Source organism: Apteryx mantelli, chromosome 5 (genome assembly GCF_036417845.1).
Source record: "Apteryx mantelli isolate bAptMan1 chromosome 5, bAptMan1.hap1, whole genome shotgun sequence".
In the NCBI taxonomy this organism is placed as follows: Eukaryota; Metazoa; Chordata; class Aves; order Apterygiformes; family Apterygidae; genus Apteryx; species Apteryx mantelli.
The window spans coordinates 74,555,722-74,579,699 of NC_089982.1; the positions used below are offsets into that span (position 1 = coordinate 74,555,722).

The following is a 23,978-nucleotide window of genomic DNA, read 5'->3' on the forward strand; positions in this document are numbered from 1 at the left end:
AAAACACAACAAAAAAACCCTGATGTTCTCTGCAAAATGAATGGAGTTACTGTATGTGTTATTGGAAACCCCAAGAATATGGATGTAAAGTTTTTTTTTAATCCCAAATTAGTTTTTTTCCTTAAGTGTCTTTCTGAAGAAAGACTAGGGAAATAATTCTTCGAGTTTTAAGTTCTTTCTCATGTTTAGAATAAAGAAGTATTTTTTTCATATCTGCAACCAGAGGACACCTGACCCATTGTTCTACATGCCTGTATTACATAATTTTTGTGCCCATTAGTAATTCTTGCATAAAAAAGTGTTTTGCTGTATTGTGAAGTTCTCTTTGACATGACAATGTTCACTAGAAACTATTTCAAGAGTACTGAAGTCTGGAAGAAATGGTCACCACTTGAAGCTAGGCAGTGAAGGTATGCTGCCTTCATTCATATTTTATTTATGTTTATGTGTGTATCTTTAAAAGGCACAATTTCATTTTCTTAAGACTGAACCTTAAGTTGTAAAGGTGACTATTCAGGAAATTTTTAATTTTACATAAAGCTGTATCAACATGTAAATATAGGAGTCCTGTAGTCTGAACAGATGATGAGGGAGAATGTGGACCACACCATCAGTAGGAGCGTTATAGAAAGTGTGTAAATGTAGACATGTAAGAAACTGGCACCAGTTACTGCTTCAAGGATAATTTATGGAATCAGAGCAGCAAATATGGATATAGCAAACCACTTGAAGAAGCTTTAGTGCAATAGATTTATTGCCTTGCTTTTCTGTCATTATTAAGGGCAGACCAAAGAGTAAAACTTGAAAAGGTCAGAGATACCCACATCAGTATTTAGTTACTCTTTTTGTTTGCCAATAGATGTCTATACAAGTATGTATGTGCGGGCTTGTATTTGACTTTAGTATATATACCAAATTAGTGTGAGAAAAGGTAATTTGCTTGATACTCTTAACTATATTCCACTTTTTCCCTCTTTTAAAATCCCCTTGCTAATTTCCGTTGTGCTTCCTCATCGAAGTGTGCCTATCTGAACAGCATGATAATATATGAGTTGCTGTGCATTGCAAAGTAGATGGCATTCCTTGGTGGCTTTTATGCTGTTTTGAAGATTACAAGTATTCAAGGCCATATTTGCAACTGATTAGAGGATTTGCAAGATAAAAAGTCATATTCCTGCAATTCCTTCCCTATATCCTAGAGTTAACCTGGTGCTTTGGCTGTTTCAGAACCATGTCAGCATGAAGCTTAAAAGAATACATATGTTTGTGTCTTGCTCGGAATGAGGGGGGAAGTTCCTAAGTAGCCAGGCTGAAGAGCATGTTATTTGAGATTAGATAGTGAAGATAAGTTTTCTTCAATAGCACCAGCCCTACACATCGGCCCTAATGTGAAATGTCAGGAGAGGAAGTTGTTGAGAGATTATTTGGAAGGGCATGGGGTGAGGCTATATATAAAACTGAGTTGGAGACACTAGTGAGTGGACATCTGGTTTATGTAGAACTTTATTTAAACTCCATATCCGGTGTAATTCCAGCCTCACTGGAAGTGAAACATAAGGGATACGCTGAGAACTGGTGTTGGTGCTGGTTTATTTTGGCAGATGTTCATCACAAAAAAAGTAACTAACTATTTGGCTTGTATTCTCTTGCTCAAGGGCTTATCAGATATTTGCTCTCCTGGAAGCCTTTCCAGTAGATGTTTCCACTTGTGTGATACTGTAATGTATCAGATGGTATCAGTGCATAGTGGAACCGTGCATGTTTGTATACTGCAGATTAAATTGCATCCTTTTCAGTGTTCTAAGTACTAGGTGTTTTTTGGTTCCTGTGACTCATATTGGAGTCACTTTTAAGAGCATGCTGCACAATCTGATTACAGGTATGTTTGACAATAAAAAGCTTTTCTTAAACTGCATGGTTCACAGGTGTGCTTTGTTGCTTTTGCCTTGTACTTTAAATATAGGGACCTGCTCTAGCTTCCCTGTTTTTTTCTTTATGAAGCATGTCTGATGCTATATGACCCCAAAAGCACTTAAATTATTTACATGTAGTACAAAGGGAAAGATGAACCCTGAGGGTGAGAACCATCTGATATGTAGCATGTTACATGATTAGAGGAGAGAGATTCCAGAACATCAAGCTGTTGTTCTTATTTAGAAGAACTAAATTGGTCTTATCTAGGCTTAGATTTTAAATGTTATTTAACTCTATTCCTCTGTTCAAAATATGACACTATAAAACACATAGATGTAGAAGTTAAGGTGGGTCCAGTGAATGAAGCACAGGGCTGCAAAGTAGAGTATGTGGCTTCTTGTGGCCTCTTTACTGTTAACTTTTTATGTACACTACTTCATTCATCTAACTTCAGTGTGATTCAGTGAGATGGAATTTGCAAGCCAAAGTTCCCCAAACCCTATAATCACAGAGAACTAGGTGATTTTTAGGAGGAGTAAGGGAGAAATTTCAGAGCAATTGAAATGATGCCTAAAAATACATAGCATGAATTTTCTTCATGTGAACTGGCCATAGTCTCTCACTCTTCTTTTGCTCAAGCGTTCCTCATGTGTGAAGTGTGGAGCAGGCTGTGGTGCTGAAGACAAGAAGGATGTTCAGATGGAAAGTGACACTTCCTAAACATACAATGTTATTTCCATCAAATACTGTGATCATGTTGCCATCTTCTGCTCTGACACTCTATGAAATAAGAGGATTAAAATTGTATATAGATATAAGTAGGGATAATGGTTCTTGAACTATTCATTAATTGTAAAACTTGCCAAATCGCTTTGGCAAAGTATGCAGGTTGAGTGGGCAACTCAGATTTCTCAGGTTGTCAGATCAGTAGCTAATAAACTAATTGTATTTCATAATAGATAAGTTCTGCTTTTTGGAATTATATAAAGAACTCTATTAAACACCCCCCCACACACCCTTTTAATATTAACTTTTCAAACAACTCCTCGAATTCAGTAATTTGTATTCTCTTTTTCTGTGAGCTTTTGGAGGATATTCTCATAATCTAATTTTAGTCTGAGGTGTTAGTCTCCCTAAGCTCCCTCTCTCTCACCATGTTCTCCTCTAAGAGCAGTTAGTTTGGAGCATCACCTACGTTAGCTTCCTGTCTGAACTGCTTTCTAAATCAGGTTTCCCAAAATGCCCCTGGACATCAATTGTAAGTAAATAATTAAAATAACATTGCTGGAAATAAAACAATCTGATTTTTATCTAAATCAGTCCCTCCTCCTTATTGATAATGTAGAAGCATTTCTGGCTGTGTGATTTTTCTTACATCCTCTTAATCACTAAACTCTACTGACACAAACTTGTAATCAAAAGCTTGCAAACCCAGGTGGTTCTTTAAATTATCAAAGAGAGAAAGAATTTTGCACAAATGACTGGCATATAGATTAGTAAGTCTTATTTGATACCCTTCAGAAAGGAGCAAAATCAAGCTGTTTGAAAACTTAACATAAAAATTTTGCAGCTTCTTAAGGAAAAATGTAAAAATACTGAAAGTGTATTAAAGGCTTTCTAGAGAGCATCTGTGCTTTGATTTTTATATTGCACTAACCTACAAGTTCTTGAGTTTGTCGTCTTAATTCTGACTGAAAATATTAAGAATCTAAAAATTTATAAAGGTTTGTATATGTATCTGAATCCATTCCTGAATCACTTAGAGCAATAATATCACCCTGTTCAGACTTTGAATAATACTGATATATGTATGAGAATTGTGTTTTGTTCTGTTACAATGCATCTTTTTGAAAACCCTAGTAAGCTGCGTTGTTGTACTGTAACTTTTTGGATGATTGATGTGCTTTTATTTCCAGTGGCTGAAGATTTTTCTGTTGTTGATAATGTATCTTCAACATCTGTGATAGCGAAGACACAAAATGATCTCTCTTCCATTCACTCTGATTACTGTAGTTATATTATATACATAAGAGCCTCCGTTACAATGATCTTTTTAGTACCTTGTCTAGAATCAGATCTCAGTTTGCTAACCCAAAAACCACCATCACAGTTTCACGATCAGCTCGTTTCAACTGACCTACTGCAAGAAATACTCCTGTTGCTTGCTCCTTTTCCTATATAGCCTTTTCTTTTGTCAGCACAAGTATTTATGTTGCCCCACAGCAAGCCAATTCCAGAAATTATCAGCGTTAAAACTAATCCAACAAAAGGAAAAATTCATTTTCAGCAGGATCACTTCCCCAATTCAGTTTATCATACGGTTGCACAACTACTTATCGTGGCACTAGAGAATGGTGTGAGGGGCCAGAAGTAAGGGAGGGAAGAGCAGAACTGCATGGAGAGCAGTTAAATGCTGGATGTGTATCAGCTTAACTTTATCTGATAAATAAAAGACAGATTGCAAATGGATATACAGTAGAAAGCTGTGAAGCAACACTGAAGCAATATTTAGGTCGCAGTCAAACTCAAAAGCCAGGAAATGACAATTTTCTGTTTGCTTGTGCAATCCTGGTTTGGTTCCTATCTTGTGTGCTGAATGGGGCAGTAATTCCAGTGAAGAAAAAATGATGCAATTAAAGCTAGTGCATAACTTGTTTGAGTAGCCTCAAGTGCTCTTATAACTGCAGGCAACTTAAAAATAGAGACAACTACTAAGTGTCTGTGTAATGTGTAGATGACTGTGATCTGAAGTACAGAATGTAACTTGCTTTCTTTTTAATCCACAGAAGTATTTTCCAGTTTGACCAGCTTTCCGTTTCTCCCCAGGAAGTTCTTGCAGAATGCGTAGTTGACCCCGTTCCTCTTTCTGTGAATTGACAAATGGCCGTTTCTTTTGTCTGGAAGATGTGCACTGCTGCTCTATTTGCCGTATGGGAAACCACAAAGGTTTACCACAGGAATACTATTGTCCACATAATGTTGCCCTTGTAATCTGAAGTTTTGTTTTCTTTGTTAATAGCTGTAATTTTACATGTGTCACTTGATATGTGTGATAATTTACTGCTTCAGACAGTTTATGAAAAAAGCATTTGCATTCGAGACTGCGGTGCTTTCCATGAGCTACGCTGACGTACCATTGCGGCGATTATTAGTGCTTCTGCTGCTAGGCGCTTGGATGGCAGCTGTGCGTGCAATTAATTGGTGGTGATAGGAATGAAGCATTTTTTTAAAAAGTGAGCTGTTCCTATTTAAATGTTAAATGTTAAAATGTTAGTCAATATAACAGCTCGCAGCTTTGAGAAAATAACTTATCTCAACTTTTGCAAAGCCATCTCTTGGAAGTAGAATACTTAAGTGACTTCTGTTATAGTCAAGTCAGTTCTTGCTGTTAATTTTGTGATTCAGCATACGGCCTTGGTAAGGCCATGAGCCGTACAGCCTGGCAGCGGCAGACCTTAGGCAATGAGATCAGTCACACGAAATTCTTAGCACAGTACTGAGAAAAGGACAACTAAAGGTTGCAGATGAATAGATAATAAGATAAAATATGGGTCCACCAAAGGCGGTGCCAGATCAACTTGGATGTCTCCACTGAGTAAGACAGTGGGATTTTTGGACAAAGGAAAAAGGGTAAATGTAATTCATCTGGATTTAAGCAAAGTATTTAATAAGATGTGGTTTGGAAGCTGTCTGAACCCTGGAAGATGGGGATCTAGTTCTCTTAGAGCTGTCAGAAGGGGATAGAATAGTGAGTCTTATTGAAAAGATAGTGATGCTGTAAGAAGTATTTCTGCATAATACTTGTGCTCTTTCTCCAGGATTGATTTAAGGGCTGGTGAGTTTTAACTGCTTTTGCACTGCACTAACAAAATGGACTGTGCCCAGCTTGGGAGGCCGTCTCAGTGAGGCAGAGGGTCTGTGTGCTGTGCAGAGCAGCGCAACTTGGAGCCAGGGAAGTGGGGTGGAAATGAACAGCATGCAACGTGGAGTAATGAGCATACTGTCAGAAATCCCCTTAAAAATTGGGAGCTGAAGGCCAGTGAGGAGAGACACTAGTGTACTCTGATCGGTTTTCTTGATCGTAAATGTGGTTGGGTTGCAAAAGGGCATATATGGTTCTAGGCTGTGTTGGGCAAAGACAAAGAACTATTGATGCTGTTGTTGAAGATATCAGTTGTCCATAAGTAACAAATAGTAAGTTGAAACTGGAACGGACTCGGGGGGCTCCTCGGCCAGCCCCCGCGAAACGGGAAACTTGCGAGAGGTGCAGAGCACGGCCGGGGAGGCCAAGTGCTTACCTCCACGAGGGGCCGCGCCCCGGGAGCTCGCGGCTGTACCGCGGCGGCGAGGAGGCTGCTGGCGGCGGCGGCCGGGCGCGGCGCGGCGCGGCGCGGAGGGGAGCGGGCCCCACGGGGCCGAGGGCGCCCCGGCCCGGCCCGGCCCGGCTCGGCCCGGGCGGCGGCGGCGGGCGCGCCGATTGGCTGCCGCGCATCTGCAGCTGACCGGGGAGGCGGCGCTGCGCCCGCCGCGCCGCGCCGAGCCGAGCCGAGCCGAGGGGAGCCGAGCCGAGGGGAGGGAGGCGAGGCGAGGCCGGCCCGGCGGGCGGGCGCGCTCGGGCGGGCGGCCCGCGGGCCCGGGCGGCGCCGCAGCGGCGAGCGAGGCCCGCGGTGCGCGGCGGCGGCGGCGGGCATGGGGCTGCGGGGCCGCCGCCCGTGAACAGCGCAGCTTTCATGGTGAGCGGGGCGCGGGGCCGGGCCGCGCCGGGCCGCGCCGGGCAGGCGGCTGCTCCCGCGGCGCCGGTCCCGAGCCGCGGAGCGTACCGGTAAATACAGCCTCTGCCGCTGGATAAGGTGGCGAATCAACTTCGCGGGAAGAGCGTGTCTCTTTGTGTGGAGCGCGGCGGCTTCCAGCGCTGAAACGCTGGTGAAGGTGAAACGTGCGCTTGCGGGCTGAAACGGACCGGCTCGTGTTTCCCAGCTGAACCAGCTGCCTCGTTAGGTTCGGGATAAACGCTGTTACGCTAAGAACTTAAGCGTGTGCTTACTATGAAAAATTTCGGATCTGATACAAAGCACGCTTAAAAAGCTGCTAGTGATGGAATAAAAACGTTGAGCAATCTAATTTTTTTTGGTTGTCCCATCATCTAGCATTAATATTTTACATTCGACTTCATTTGAGGGTGGTTACCTTTAAGCAAACAGAACAGAACCCAGATGACCTTGATATAACAGTTTGTGTATTGCCAGCTCAGTTATGTTGTACTGCTGGTCCCCAGGACGGCTCGGTATGTGCGGGAAGTCACGCAGCCCTCGCCTGGTTCGTGTAATCGAGCTTTTTGCACTGCCCTGCGTTCTGGAGGGTTATCTGGGTTTCTCCTTAGAGATAGCCTAGGATCCCGGTGCAAGTTAAGCTTCTCTTCCTTGAAGAACTGCGGGGAGTGATTGGAGGATCACCCAAATTTGAGCTATTTTGTATCCCTACTGCAAAGCTGACATGTTCCACCCAGAATTCAACTTTTATTTTTAAAAAACAGTGCTTTAATCTACAGCCCACTCTCTTAGAGCATCTTCAAACCCTAGCTCAGCTGTTGTGGCTGGTGACTGAATAGGTTAAGGCAAAGCCTGGAACAGAGCCTGGGTGATCTCAGCGATAAGGATATATTCTAAATCATAAATAATCATTTCATCTTAAATTGATTTGTAACCATAGTTAGGTTAGTAACCCCTAACTGCAATATAACGTTTAAATAGATACTTAATTATTTGTCACTTGAAGAGATTTGAGTCTTTTTCTAAAAACAAAAACAAACTTAAGGAGCTATGGTGTGGTTCAGTGTATTGCAGTATGCCTACATGTGTAAATACTACTACTTGCTCACTCAGCAGATATTCTTAATATGAGTTTGTGGAGGCTTCGGTCTGCTTCACTTCTGCATCATACATTATGCTTTGTTCAAAACTGCATTCTCTTCTTCTTGGAGTAAAAGATTATTTTCAAGAGCTTTTGTCTTCTTTTTTTTTTTTTTTAATTAACTCAGAAACAATCTTGCCTGTCAGCAACTGACTTTTTTAATTTCTTTTTGGCTACCGCTGAAATGGGTGAAAATACTACAAAGGACTCATACATCTAATCTCATAAAATGTGCCACTCCCATTTTGCCTGCTGCTCTGGCTTCTTTACTGTAGGGTAATGCTGAGTAAAATGTATCAGTGAATGCTTTCTGAAATGCAGGAGGAGCTTTTGCACTTTAAAAGGTTTGAATAAGTGTCCTTATATGCCAAGACTGTAACTAACCACCCATACTCTGAAATATATCAGAATAAGACCTTTTTTAATCAATAAATTCATGGAAGAATGCTATGCTTAGTGCTGGGCTGGAGAACTTTGGGTTTTATTGTGTTTTTACATGTGTTTTACTCTCAAGTTCTGTGATGCTTTAGCGTGTTTTCTGCATATTAGTAGTTTTTTGTGGATGTCAGCTGTCTCCCCCCCCCCCACTAGTAATATCTCAAAGGAGTAAAACCATTAGATTTAGGGACAAGGTTCACCTTGTCTGTAGAAGCAATAATATGGGTTAATATTTGACTGTGTTAATTTGTAAAAATAGCTAGAGCAGTCTCCTAAAAGAAATTGGGAGAAGGAACAGCCATTGACTTCCTTCCTCTAAGGACAAGGTATATACCCCGCAGTCAGTGGTGCAACTGAAGCATATTAGGATGGCACACTCTTACGCTGGTCACTGTCAACTGCTTTCAAGGAGTTACTAATGTAAGAATAGCAGCTTAGCTTTTACTGTATTTCTTTGTGTAATTTTCTCTGGATGCAATTTTTTTCCTATTTAAATTGAGAGCTTTGTCAGTATGAGCTTTCTCCTTCCAATAGTCAAAGCTAAGTACTGTTCAGTAGTTTAAATAAGCTTCTCTCAGTTCTTTTGCTTGTTTTCAAACTGGTATCAGGCATAAGTGTTAACTGCTGTTAATGAGCTTGACTTTCCAATTCATGACAGTGTTTCCCATCACAGAGATGCAGGCATCATAAAATTGATTGCTGAGCCAGTGCCCACTTAATAAACCAGGAAAATGATTCTTCTCTGTCCCAAGAGCTTTGCATAACTGCTTCTGTTCCAGAGAACTGGCTTGGACTGGAAATGAATTGGGCCTACATAGTGTAAAAAAGCAGCGCTGTTATGTTACTCTGCATTCGTGTGTGTGTGTGTGTGTGTTCCCCTCACCCCTGCATTTTTTAAAGTTGGGGGTGGAGGGAAATGCCTTTCTGTAAATGGTAGGGATCTTGGTTTAATTTCTGGATGATTCAGGCTATTTTGATAGTTTTAGGGGTTCAGGTCTACTGCTTACTTCATAGTGCTCATTTATAATGCTTAGCTTTTATAGTATTGTTTTTTTTTTTTTTAACAGAAGTGGTATAAACAAGCAATGCATGAAAGCAGGTGTTCTTTGGAAGTGGCAAAATTCATGATAAAGTTGAATGTGAAAACATCTGTAACACGGACTCTATATTCCTGTAGGATGTTTTGACCATGTTTTTTGTCTGTATATAGCTGGTACATTGAGTACCAAATGCTCGCTCTAGTACTTCACGCTTTGGGGTAGATGAGAGTTGTGTATAGGTTGTTTTACCCCATTAGGTTGTGTTCTGTATATTTTCTTCCAAAACAATGTTTGTAGGAAAAAAAACAAAAATAGTATGGTATATGTTATACTTTGTCCTCAAATTTAGATCTTAATCATAGAGTAATTCATGGAGGAAAGATCTTTGAGGGTCCAACTCCCCTCTCAGAACAGGGTCTACTTAAATCAGGTCCTCGGGACCCTGTGTACTTGAGCTTTGAATGCCTTCAAGGCTGGAGATGCCACAATGTCTCAAGCAACTTATTCCAGTGATTTTTTTTGTTTTCCCGATAACAAAATTTCCATTGTAGCAGTTTGTGTCCGTTGTTTTCTTGTTCTTTACATGTGCACCCCAGAGAAGACTTGGGCTCAGGTTTTCCTTCCCTGTTACTGCTGCCTACAGCTACCCCAGACCCCTCCGAAGTCTTCTCTTCTTACGGCTGAGCAAGGTTCTCGCAGCCTTGCTCTGTATACCATGTGCTCCAGTGCCTGGTCATCTTGGTGGCTCCTTACCAGACTTGCTCCAGTGTGTCTCTGTCTGTATTACAAACGCAAGATAATATGTTATACTCTGTTATGATGTAGGACTGTCGCACTTCAAGACACCTTAAGAAGTATGGGGTTTCTGTCTAACCATCATTTAACTTTTTTTTTTTTTTAATCTTCATTGAACTTTATTGCATCTACAAATAGCTTGAGTAGGAGAGAAATCTTATGATGAGATTTTAAGACAAGAGGCCTGTGGTAGTTTTTGGCTTCAATTACAAAACTGTGTAAATCAAAACAAAAATATTTTAAATGGGTCTTATTTTATACTTCAGTATCTTCTATTTAAAAGCTCGTTCTTAGCAGTATTTTGTGAGAAGCATACTTCCAGCCAGAAGAATTTTAGCTATTTCTACAAATAGAGTTAATGTGAAAAGCAATCTAAATTTGGTGTTCTCCATTGATATAACCTGTCCTATCTTTTACTTGAACAGGAATATGAAGAAAAAACTGGACGAGCTCACAGGCCACTTTCTCCCAAACAGAACGTGAGAAAGAATCTTGATTTCGAACCACTTTCCACTACAGCACTTATCTTAGAGGACAGACCAGCGTAAGTTCTGGGAAGTACCCCAGTAAGGGTCCCTTTAAACTTTGACTAGCAAACCTTTTCTTAACGTGTGCATTTGATCACTCTAACTTAATTAAACAGATGACTTAAAATATAAAATATTTTCTCAGACTGCTGAATATGCAAGTGAGATGATTATGAGGAAAACTATTTTAAAAAGTAACCTAATTTTATAATAAAAGCAATGGCTATGTATGAAAGGAGATAATTAGGGGAGCAGGATTCTAGTTGTGAGTGATATTTAGCTTCCAAACATGAGTAAGTGATTTTTGTGTCACCTGAGAGAACGCAGGGATAAAAATGAAGCTGGCATATGCTAAAAAGATTGAGAAGCAAGGATACTGTGTCCTGTTTACACAGAGAAAGCCCAAACCTCCATAAATAATGAAACAATGTAATGATTGTTCTGCAGGGCGTTCAGCATCCCCTTATGAAGGTTGTCAAGCGCTTGATTAGTTGTTTCATTCCCGTCACTGCAAGCAGATTCTTGCATATACAGGCTAACCCCAGAAAGATTAATTGGCAGCTTTACCGTGGTTTGCTCCTGAATTTCACAAATTCAGTCATGTTTAATCAATTTATGAATGGTACCCAGTTATACAGGCATGGACAGAAAACACTGTGTTTTAATATAGCTGTGCGTTGGTATGAAAAGCTGGCATAACGTAGGTGTGTGTTTTCACTACTGAATCTGTATGAAGAACGCTCATATCAAGCTGATCTAGTTGCAGGGTCATTTAAGATGCTTTTTCATTGACTGGTTAAAAAAGAAATGTGACAAGATTTTCTGGAATATATAGAGCAGCATAAGAATCACTACTTGTTATAGCAGTTGTTTGTGTATGACTGGAAACAATGTATGTTAGCTTATTTGTTGTATTTCAAACCTATCTGTTAAAAATGATTTTCTTTTATTGTAAGATATTCTGAAAAATACAGTGCTCAGATTGAATTAATGATACATTGCAGGATAACATTCAGTTTTTGTTTTTTTTCCTAATATTGATGGACTAAAGAACTCCCCCTAGCAAAAACTGGATATGTTTAAGATACTAGACAATTGAATGATTATTTCTTTTGTCTAATGGAGGAAACTGTTCTGAAGAACAGTGCTGTTATCAAATGAATGTCCCTAAAAGGTTTTTTGTTTTTTTTTAATTATTCACTTTGAGTTTGCAGGGAGTTTGTTCCTCATGATTTAAGAAATTTCTTCCATTATCAAAAAGATTTAAGACTTTAAAATATGCAGAAAGATATTTTCAAAATGACTGCTCCTGATTTTTCCACTCACTTGTTAGGCTTAGGTAAAACTTTCTAGAAAAAAATCAATAAATATTCCATAGTCTTTCTAGCTTTAACTGGAAAAGGTGTTAGTTGAATCTTACTAGATATTAAATGTCATTTCAAGTATATGCTGATATCATTAAGAGATAGGACAAATTATTTAAGTAGTGGAACTTAAGTTAACAGAACTTGAAAGGTTTCATCTAGTTTTTCCATTCCAAACTTCCCACAGCTTATGCCATTTCTGAGGACCCTGGTTTTACAAAAAGAAGGATTTGGTTAATTTACATAAATAAAACTGAAACAGTAGGTTATTCTCTGGTTAAAGATGACAATGTGAAAATCCCTTCTCCTCATTCTTGTAAGAACCTTGATTTTTAAAAATATTCATAGGCATATATCACAGGGCTATCAGTGCTTTGCAGATAATATGATTATGTAAATAGTAAAGCATACTGCTATTAATGATGACTATGTTGACAGCTAGCAGGTGCTGCGTGTATGAGGCCTTACAGGAACGTGCAAGTGAAATTTTGCATATCTTTTTTATTAACCAAAGATATCAGGTGCCTTAGAAATACAACACAGTAAAGAATAAAGTACTTAATCACTTCCTGTTCTGATGTTTTGGTAATCCTACAGTTGTGCGAGATGCATAGTGAGTATGTTAATGACAGGCTTCATGCGGTCTGATGTATGTGTATTCGTATGGTAGAGATGTGGCCGGTCCGGGCTTCAATCCCAAATCCCCAAACAAAATGGCTGTGTGGGGCTTGGTAAATAGAGAATAGAGAGGATGACTGCAGAGCTGCTTGTTGCCGTAGAAGTGAGGGGAAGGAGTTAGGCCTCTAACGCAGGAATGGGGTCTCGGAGAGCAGGGAGGAAAAGGAAGCTGGCATAGTGAGTCATGACTGCCTGAGTAAAGGCAGTTGTGGGTGTAACTCCTTGTGGGGTGCACAGCAAGAGAGAATAAGCTCTTGTATTCTTAGCTGTAGAGAGCAGTCTAAATCAAAACTACCAGCCTGGTGTGTACTGCTATATTCCATTTATTTATAAAGATTAGTCTGTGGGTTCGGTTGGTTTTATTAAAATAAAAATGCTGAAATTACTGAACAAAAGGAAATTACTCGGCATATTCTGTGTATAAAAGTAGGCATAGCTGGTCAGTGTGCTTTCCTTCTCTTCTGCTGACACTGGCAAAAAAAATCTTTCCAAGAATCTGTTGCACCACGCTTTGACCAAATGTTTGACAAGAAGCAATATTATGCTTTTCTTTTAGAAGTGTCTAGAATTTTCTTTAGACGAGCATGCCAAACTTTAAATACTGCTTTTTTTAATTTAAGGAACCTCCCTGCAAAACCAGCAGAAGAAGCTCAGAAACATAGACAACAGTACGAAGAAATGGTGGTTCAAGCAAAAAAAAGAGGTGATGGAATTTCTTGTCTTCAGAGGAGAGAAGTGAAGTGAAGGGGTATTTCTAAGCCTCGAATGTACTTGTTGGTTTGTTGCCCTGTTGCATGAGGGGTCTGTACCACCCCTCACAGGGTCAATCCAGGAAAGAGAGCAGGACAAAGGTAGTTTTATTAAAAAAAAAAAAAAAAAAAAAAAGTCCCCACATCTTATTTATTTACTTATTGATAACTCTTAAAATAATTGAGTGGCATCTGTCTGTGGGTTTAGAAGCTTGCTGATGTATTGAAGTAGATAGGAGTCCAATTAGTTAAGATCAAATTTTTTTGGATAACTGCAGGATATTTGATAGTTTTATTTCAGGAGCAACCTCCTGAGGCTGTAATTCCAGGGAGGAAAATGTATGTAATTACATTCATATGATAATCTGCCTCCCACTTTACTGCTTTCCCAAGGCTTTGCTAGTGATTTATTGTCTGACATTGTTCACAGAACTGTCTCAGTAACACTACTGTGCACATCAGGTGGAGCTGGCAGTTAGTAGTGGATTCCTTCTGCAGATGTTTTTGACCATCTGGATCTTCTAATGAAAACAGGTGTTGTAATAATAGGAAATTTGGACTCATGAAAGTTTTGTGTCCAGTGAGAGCTTCCAGAAATAAATGTTTTCCAGCTGGCCAGACCCCTGAGCCGTGTAAGATGGTGAAAAGGTGATGTGAACAGAGGACTTGCTTGCTTTCTGTAGTTGATGTTTTATTAAAAGTATCATACTGTGGTTTTGAACATGATATGCCTACCAGTGAAGTTTATTGTCCCCCTTCATGTGATTCCCATATCAGTACATCCATATAACAGGCAGTAGCCCAAAGGAGATTCTTCTTTTTTTCCTTTGCCTGTAGGGTGGATGGTTTGAGAGAAATGGAATGATGCTCAGGTTAGGCAGTGGGCCAAGGCCTTGTTCTGACTTCATTGTATTGGAGTATGTCATTCTCTCCAGATAAATACTCTGACAAACCCATTTCCCCTAAAGCCACTCCAGATGAACTGTTTTGCAGAGTGATGTATTGTGCATAGGGCAGGAAAGCAGTGAGTGTAAATGCTTCTTTTGTTTAGAAAAAAATGCAAAGCGTATGTTTAGGCAGGCTCACAAAGAGCTGGTGTCAAAGCCGACAAATGTCAGGAGGCAGCTGGTAAGATTCTGCTCAGGCATAGCTTCTGTAGTGCTTTAAAGTGGAACCGTCAGGTTGTATGTGTTTGTTCCAAAGACCTTGTTCACGGTCCTGCTGTCTTTCCAGCCATTTTCTTTGCCATGTCATTATCTTCCCATATTGTAGTGTGTGTGTTTGTCCTTCGTTTTCACTGTGCTGCTCTAAGGAGTGTCTGCCTGTGTTTGTTAAATTGCATAGTAGTGTGTCTAACAAATTTGCCTGTATAGTAGTTGAGGATGTGAGAGGACATGCAGAAAGGTGATACAAAAACATAAAAAATGTTTAAATTAAACTATCATGAAAAAGTGTAGGATTTTATTTTTAGTGAACTGAAAGTTTCCAGTATACATATTCTTGATGTATGCCATGTTTATATTAACAATATGCTAAGTTTAGCATCAAAACCATGATTCTTGTGATTTCTTGACAGTATGCCTAAATCATAATTTACAAAGACACATAAGCGTAAAAACAGCAAACAAAATTTGTATTGCTTTAGCCTGTATTTTTGAGATCCCCATGAAAAAGGCGTGGAGCATTATTAGGGAGTACTGTCAGCTGCTCTCCTAGGTCATTGATTTGTTTTGTATTGGCTGTCAGATAGACACTAATTAAAAGTTGTTACTGCTGTGGTTAGATTCAAAGGGTCAAAGGAGCCACATACTATTAACTCCTCTTTTGTCCTGTCCCATCCAAAATGAGCATAATGCATAGTTCCATTTTGTTCTTTATTCACATTTGCCATCACTGCTGAGCTTGCTGTATATTATTTAAATGTCTGGAAAAGTTTTAGAATTTGCACGGGCCACTGTAATTGTAGGTGTATATAATGTGATTTTTTTATATGGCTATGTAGTCATGAATAGGTAGCTCTGAAGTACTTGATTTCTGGTTTTATCAACTTAAAGGAAATTGTTTTTCTGCAGAACTTAGAGAAGCCCAGAAGAGAAAGAAACAACTAGAAGAACGCTGTAAACTGGAAGACAGCATTGGCAATGCTGTTTTAACTTGGAACAATGAAATCTTGCCCAACTGGGAAACTATGTAAGACAGTATATTATACTGAGTTTTAATTGAAAAATGCAGAGTCTGTATCGTTTAAAAAAAAAAAAAAAAAAAAAAAAAAGTTATAAAGTTAGCGAGTGTTATTTTAAAGAGAAACTTTCAATTGAAAGTCAACTTTCGATACTATAGAGGAAATTAGCTTCCTTGCAGAAAGAAGGAAGCTTATGCTGCTCAAAGTGATGCAGTTCTAATTCTTCTTGTTTGTCTTTAATGGAGGTTCAGGATATTTAGAAACTGTTGAACATCAAGAAGCGGTCCATGGTAGAAATCTTAAAAACCGAAAGCATAATGCTTGAACACCACACATTTGTCAGAAATCAGCTTTCTTGACTACTTGAGCTGCTGATATTATAATATCAGGTGTAGATTGAAGTACATGCCTGGTATTACTAAGCCTTTTTAATTAGAGTGGTGTGTACCTGCTGGGATAATCAAGTGATGCAAAATAAAAGTAGGGAAAGAGATTAAAAAAAAAAAATCTTAAGTTCTAAAAGATTTTCTGTGAAGACATAGCACAGGTAATCAGTAAGCTACCTTCACTGTCCAGTTTTTCATGGATGTTGCTAGTCTTCTTAAGGAAAACAGGCAAAAAAGTCCCCCTAAATACCAAACAAACAAAACCACCACAAAAAAAATTTTCAGCACTCAAAACTGCAATTTGCTTAATGATAGAATTCAGTTTTCCTGAGAATATATGTTAAAAATGCGGACAGAATTTGTTGGAAAATACATATCTGGGAAACTGAAATAGTTTAAAAAAAAAAAAAGTAAACAAGTTGTAGTTCTACAAGTCTGTTTTTAGTATTTGAAGATACATCTGTTATGTCTGTTATAAGTTTACAAATTCAGAAGTTCCCCACTGTATTCCATATTTTACATTTTTAGTTCAGAATCTGCTTTTAGATAGATTACTGTGTTTTTTGTCACTGCCACAAACTTTCATTGGTGGTCAAGTGCTATCTTCCTCTGTCCTTTGGGACCCTCAGATTGATAAACATCAATCTTAAGCTATTTCAAGATCTGTGTTGTGTTAAAATGTCTTTCATACTCCCACGTGCAAATTGTTCCTAATCTTGCAGCTGCATGCATTTTGCTTGAGAGTTAGAGCTGCAAAGCTGAGTGGGAAACTGCATGTCTCTCTCATTTGCGCAGAAGGGTGTTGAATGAGGGGAGAGAATAGACTTTTCTAACTTGTTTCAGTATCTAATTTTATATGGAGAATTGAGTCTGTCCAGCCTTTAGCTTGTGCAGTGGCACAGACATGGATCTCTTCTACCTGTTTATTTCTGTCCCCCGTGATTCTTTCTGACTGTGTGTGGTGGCAGCTTCTGGTTGCTCTGACTGCAGTGCCCCTATGTAAGCCATTAACTTTGGAAAGAAGGCGGCTTTGCTTTACAGATAAAAGCAAAATAGTGCTAAAGAATGGATATGTGCAAGCCCTGTTTGACTTCTTGGCCTGTTGACTGCATCTGGGTCTGGATCTCTTCAGCTGTGGTAGGAAGGAAGATTGGCAATTCAGTTAGCAATAAAATATTTCTTAGAAGAGCATCTCTTACTTAAACAGGTGGTGTTCCCGTAAAGTTCGAGAGTTGTGGTGGCAAGGCATCCCACCAAGTGTGAGAGGCAAAGTCTGGAGCTTGGCGATTGGCAACGAGTTAAACATCACCCATGGTGAGATGACTTTCATTTTGGCTATAGCATGTTGCAAAAAGTAGTAGTAAGGGGAGAGTCTTGTATGTCTTATGGTGTATCAGAACCTGAGGTGCGAGTGGGAGGAGATGGTATCTAGTTAGGTTTTCTTTGTAGTGTTTTTGTGTGTTCAAAAATATTAAATATCTTTTAATCTTGTGGCTGTTCTAGGACTGCTGCTGTATATTGTTAATGATTATTTATCCTTGTGTCTTGCTTTGATGTTAAATGGAGACAGTCAGAATTAATGACTCAGTTTAAGAAATAAGATTTATTTTTTTTGCTTAGAATTGCTGTTAATTTTGTAATGCCTATGGGTATGTACATATTATGTTTTTCTTTATTTGAAGCAAGGCATTGGTTTTGTGAGAGACTAAAAGACCCCTGGGAAAACTTGTCCTTTTGCTTGTATGTATGCTAGTGAAAACAGAAATAGTGTGCTATTTCAGACTACAGAAAAATACAGCCCTGAGAGAGTACTGTGATACGTAACTAATTTCAAAGTGGAAATCGAATAGATTGCCTGTACTCCTGTACTGTGCTGCTTTTCCGTGCTTGTTTTAGTTACTTTAGGTATAGTTCTTGCACAGAATTTGATAGACTTATCCCAGTTGTCCATTCAGAAAATAATTTTGAATACAAATGTTATGTAAGAAAAATAAATGCTCGATCATGCTGTGTAGCTTGTGCCTAGCTTGCCTTTCCTTTTTACTCCATCTTAAGTTACAATTCAGTGGAACAAGTTTTTCAGAACCATAACCTACTTAAAATTCAACTGATATCTTAGAGATACTGTTATTTTAATGACTGGAGCAGCACTGCTAGTATGGGAGGTAATTAGTAACTGACAGTGGGCATGTGCGTATGCAAATTATGGACTTGTTTTTTTCTGTTTTTCTTTTCTTTTTCCAGAACTCTATGATATTTGCCTGGCTCGTGCCAAAGAGAAATGGCGATCACTTAGCGCAGGAGGGGCTGAAGTAGAGTGTGAAGGTACGTTTCTAATGAATGATGTATGCTGTGTTACAAAATAAGAGATTTTGTAAAGTTGTCCCTTAAAATGAAATAACACATTTTTAACAATTTTGAAAAATTCATCTGTAAAGATGAGTTTGATAAAAAGAAAGCTTCTAGGAAGCAAGAAATAATTTTCCTCTTACTTCGTAATGAAACTGCAGTCTCTTGTATGCCACACTTGTTAATTTTTCTTTATCTCTGTGTACAGTTCTTAAGTTGATGCTAATTTGTAGGAAAATTAGGAAAGTTTGGGGGATTATAGTTTGAGCTGTAACACTAAGATATTTTGCTCTATCTGTAGTTCTGGAATTAAAACTCTCAAATCTTAGCAGTAAATTGCACTTTAGTGCCTCAGTGCAGCTTTGAGTCCATCTCTGTAGTGTGTCTCAGCAGCAGTTTATTGTTGCAGACTAAGCAGTTCATGATTTTCTATTTGATTGGAAGAGATGTCTCTTAGAGTGTATAACACTATATGTAGATGCTTGAATTTGCCTTTGGTAAGTAATTATGCTTAGCAGAAAAAGGGCAACATATATACTGGCATTGACCAACAAAGAAAAATGGTTTTGATCGGAAAACCAGTACTTTGTTCTCTTAAGATTCTCTGCATCTTAAATAAGATACAACTTCTGCTATGTTATTAGCTTCCCCTTGCACTTTCTTTTCTAGAGTGTATATCCTTATGTGATTGGTGTAAGCATCTGCTAGTGACAACTCTTGTTGCTTGATTACTTCGATAAGTAGCAGTAGGTGGTTCCTAACCATACTAATGACGGATGGGCAAAATAGAAATAAAACTTCTGGATGTTGGAAAGAAAATTAGTGCTTTAGAAACTTATTTTGCATGAGATTCATTTCCGTTAGTTACAGAGAATGTATTTGCAGTGACCGTGATCTTTAACAGTAAATAGAAGGAGAAAGTAAATGTGATCATATTTTGAAGGAAAACTGTCAGTAGTAGGGATAGGCACCATCCATCACATGTTTCTAGTTTAGATCTTCTTTGCCCCACCAGAACCTTTCCACACAGGCTGCTACTTCAGGAGCCACTGAGAAGCCTTGCTGGGGGTAAGGGTCACTGGTTTACAGGCTTGTGTATGTCTGCTGATTTGTCAGAAGGATCCCCGAGAAGTGCCTGGCCCTGCCTTGCTTTGCCTCTTTCTCTTTCCCTCTCATTGCATAACCTATTGAGGGGCAGTAGGACTGCTCTGGGCCAGGACATAGTTGCTTCTTAGCCTGTGTCCTGAATTTAAATATTCAAATTCGGGGAAGTGTTGTTTTGTATACACTGTGCTCCCTAGCATTTGCTTGGAAATAAATGAATTGTGCAAAAGCTAACCCTCTATTTTCTGTTTCCCCCCCCACCTTTATTTTTTTAAATTACCGTTTCATCCTTTTAGTAAATACAGTAACTTTGGTTTTTGTAGATGCTGGGTTTTCTGCAGCTGACAGAGAAGCAAGTTTGGAGTTAATAAAACTGGATATTTCAAGAACGTTTCCTAATCTTTGTATTTTCCAGCAGGTAAGCAATGTTAACTTTTATCTTAGCTTCTCAGTGAAATTAGGTTTACTTTATTTTGTCTGTCCCTTGATTGAAACAGCCTGTTGAGTTCAAATCTGAGGGAGGTAGACATCTTGAGAAAGTTCCAAAAAAAAAAAAAAAAAAATCTGGAAAACTGTAAATCAGCTAGAGAACAGAGACCCCAAGGTAATAGATATTTGATAGAGGCAGAAGACAATCTGTTGGCAGATCAGCACAAGCTGGTTGGTCTAGCCTAGTTCGTACTGGTTTCTGTCTGAAGTGATACAGGGCAATGTTTCCAAGTCAATGAATCAACGTTGCTGAGTTGCAAGTACACTGTAAGTAAGAGAGCACGTAGCCCAAGCAAGCATTGCTGGCCTCTTTTTGGTTCCATGCAAGACCAACTTAACTTGTATATCTTTAATGATGTACTCATTTTAATCGGACATTTTGTCCTTCTATACATAGATTTCAGCATGCCTGTAAAAAGTTTAGATTGTGATGAATCAGCATTTCTAGGTGAAAACCTTTTCCCTTTGGAAGTTCTCAGCCAGTTGTAGTACTCAGTGTAAGATAAGGCATCTTTTAACAGTCAACAGTGTGAATTCTTTGTAGCTGTAGATATGTTTAACATGGGAGGGGAGTTGGCATTTTTTTAATTATTTTCCTCATGACTGAATTTTTCCCCAGTCTAATAGACTCTCTAATAGATTCTCACTAGTGTTCTGCTTTCCTGGCACTATTGTCAAAATGCTACTAAGCTATAATTAATCTCTTATGCTTACATCCCTCTTATATCTGAATTTAATATGTAACTGATCTGCTGAATGAACTGTGTGGGTCTGTAATAAATGTGGTATAGATGGTTGTTTCATGCTTTTAAAGCTAAAGATTATTTTGAGAGTTGGAGGTGTTCAAAGCTGTGTAGGGAAATAACATGTCTTTCATCAGAAGTAACAGATACTGTCTGTAGCACTGAAGGGTTTTTTGTGTGTTATGCTCAGATGTATTGTCTTGTTTTTGTTCAATTATAGGGTGGTCCATATCATGACATGCTGCACAGTATTTTAGGAGCCTATACTTGTTACAGACCTGATGTAGGCTATGTAAGTCAAGAGTTTTCTTCTGAGGGTGGGAGGGGAGAAAGGGGGGGATGGAAGATTGTGTTAATCTGGCCTTCATAGACCGGTATAAAATGATTTTGTGAATACTTGTGGGTTATTCTGTATGCTTTCATCTATCCCAGTACATGCTTGAGAGGTGTATCTAATTATATATAATGGTTCTATTGCTAGATTTAAGCTTTTTAACAGTTTAAGATTTTGGACGACTCTAAAGTATGTATTTGTTCTGCTTGAAAATTGGAGTTGAAGAGAAGATGTTGTTAAAGTGCTCCTCTGAAGCACGCACTGTTCTTAACAGTAGTCTTACTGAGACTGTTCTGTTAAATTGAGTATTTTCTTCCTTTTGATTTGCATGTCTGTGCCTTAGCAGTTTGAGTTTCGGGAACTTTCTGTAAAGTAATGTCCATTAAGACTACGTGAGCTCCCTCAACGTAGTGATATGAAAGGACTGAGTGGGTTCCAGATACTTTTAGTCTTTTACCAGAGCAGGGATGCATATAGGACCTTGTCCTTTGTTCTGGAGCAGTTATTTTTAGAGAAGGCAGAGGTAGAAAAATACTATCCCTGTTCTGTGAGTGGCATTCGATGCTTGGCAAAAACTTCTGAACGTGACTGCCGAGAAACCCGGAAAAGGGCAGATCAGATGGTGTGCTTCACTGTGGCATGGAGTCCCTTGTGTTACAGTGGAGCGTGTTCCTCAGGTCATGGGAAGAACTGTCACAGCTTAGTCCGTGTGACTAGCTGATGGCAGCTGTACGGGCTTTGAATGAACAGGCCTTGCCAAGATTCGGCATCAAGTTCATTGCCTGCTTTGTGGAAAAATGCATCAATACAATGGGCTTATGGTAAATGAAGCATGAGCTTCATTATCTTGCAAAGTTGCTGCTTGTCATATGAGTCATTGCAGTTGTTCATAGCTGCCAGGTAACTGATTGGAAGAGGAAGGAACAGGCCTTGTCTCTAGTGCCCTAGTCCAGCTTTCCACAAACAAGGATGTATGAGACCCATCTTCAGGAAAAGAGAGATTACTTAGAAATAATTTGTTCTTCAAAAAAAAAAAAATCTTTATTCTGTGTATTTGAAAGTGCTGTCATCCTGGCCTTTCATAGGAGTTTTAATTTGGGCCTTTGAAAGCAGTTAACATGCAGATCACTAGCATCCATGTTCTGAACATTCAATGCCAAGTGGTCATGTGGCTTAAAAAATCCTAGCTTTCTGAAAGATTCACAAAATTTGGCAGCAGCAGTGAGTGCATTAAACACTAGTGATTACAAAGACAGAATGAGGCAGTGTTGTTGGAAGAATATGGTTCTTGCTGAATGGTAACACCACTTCTTTCTTCAGGTGCAGGGCATGTCATTCATAGCAGCAGTATTGATCTTGAACTTGGATACTGCAGATGCCTTCATCGCTTTTTCTAACCTTTTAAATAAACCCTGTCAGATGGCATTTTTCCGTGTGGACCATGGCCTTGTAAGTATGCAAGAAAACTGTAATCTATATATTGCAGATCTGTGTACCTGAAGTTTAAAAAAATTTCATGGGCTCAGTAGCCTGGAAAACAAGTCAGAATTTATTGTAAAGCACCACGCTTTATTTATTTATTTATTAAATAAAGGACAAACACAGACACCCCCAACACCAAACCCACTAACCTTTTTTGAACAGGCAGATGAATTAAATTGTTCAGCTGCTGAGTATTTTATGATGCTCAGAGAATAGGTACAAGATTATTATTGTAGTTGTTTTTAAACTTGAGCACTATAGTTGAAAGCTTTAAACAGCTTAATAGTCTCAGAAAAAGTGATTTGAAGGCACTTTTTATCCCAAACTATTAGGCTGCTAAAAATAGACTGTTGCAGGAAGAACCAGGTTTCCCGTCTCTTACTGTAGCAGCTGTGTTTTAAAGAGAGCCTGGGGGAATGAGATGAGCAGACCTCTTCAGCTTTCAGGAGGAGCTGGGTGCCTGATTCTCTCTGGATTCTCTGAAATGCCTTGTTGGCATGGTCAGTGGACTACTTGTACACCATAGAAAATAAGTCATCTCCTGAAATGTGTTTTAATTCATTTTAAAAGTATTTTTCTTAAAATATCTGGCATTCTGTATTTATTTCTCTTATACTTACCTTATAGCACTAGGAAAATAGGAACTGTTTCTCAAGAGTTCAAGTGGGAGAAATAAAGCAGGGGAATGGATAACATCAGCAGTGATTACTTGTGTTGCTTAAATAGTAGGGCACTAGGAATCCTATCAGCATTTCCTGCTGGAAAACTGGTATGTAATTCTCCATTGCAGTCCTTGAAACTCATCAGTTGTAAATGCCGACGGGGAGTACTACAGGTCAGGCAGCACTGCTAGAAGCAATATCAGTCATCTCTGTTGCTGAACTTGGAAAAAGAGCACATGCTCATGCATTCAGTGTGTAAATACTGTTCCTGCGAAGATGGTTTCAGAATTAATGAATGCTTACAAAGAATAGAAGTGATATGTGAAGGAATATGAACATATTCTGAAATTACAAAGTCATGATTCTCATTACAAGGAAAACTTTGTACCTAGTATTTAAAATAGAGTGGTGAGACAAAGTGAGAAAATATTAACTTCTCGTGATTAAAAAACTGATCTGTGTACCCTAATCTTTTTGTGTCAGTTTTACAGTTTAATAATCAGATACTGATTTGTCTTAAGGCAAAGTAAATTATCCAAAAGGTAAAAACAATGTAAGAGTTGCTGAATTATAGTAATATATACCAATTTCTCTTGATTTCTTTTGTTGGTCACAGTATTATCAAACTAGAAAAAAATTAATTGCTACTAAATAAATGCCTTATTGCATGTTGATCAAGATAAATACCTGAACTGCCATTGCATTTTTAATAGAGCTGCCTGCATCACTTTCAATAGATGTGACTGTAAGAGTTATGTGTAAAATTCCTTCTCTAAAGTAGCTTTGAAAAGCCTTAGTGGAAATCTCTTACTGTGGTATTAGCATCCAAACA

At 38.8% G+C, this 23,978-nt stretch overlaps 1 protein-coding gene across 1 annotated transcript in view; it reads left to right on the forward strand.

Annotated features, from left to right (window-relative positions):
* TBC1D14 (TBC1 domain family member 14) overlaps nt 1-23,978 on the forward strand; it is a 73,557-nt gene that overhangs the window by 31,818 nt on the left and 17,761 nt on the right. The window contains exons 4-11 of the mRNA XM_067298260.1: nt 10,523-10,641; nt 13,287-13,369; nt 15,488-15,605; nt 17,191-17,297; nt 18,228-18,308; nt 19,760-19,854; nt 20,889-20,960; nt 22,323-22,451. Coding sequence (XP_067154361.1) covers nt 10,523-10,641; nt 13,287-13,369; nt 15,488-15,605; nt 17,191-17,297; nt 18,228-18,308; nt 19,760-19,854; nt 20,889-20,960; nt 22,323-22,451 — 804 coding nt within the window. The remainder of the gene's footprint in view (nt 1-10,522; nt 10,642-13,286; nt 13,370-15,487; nt 15,606-17,190; nt 17,298-18,227; nt 18,309-19,759; nt 19,855-20,888; nt 20,961-22,322; nt 22,452-23,978) is intronic.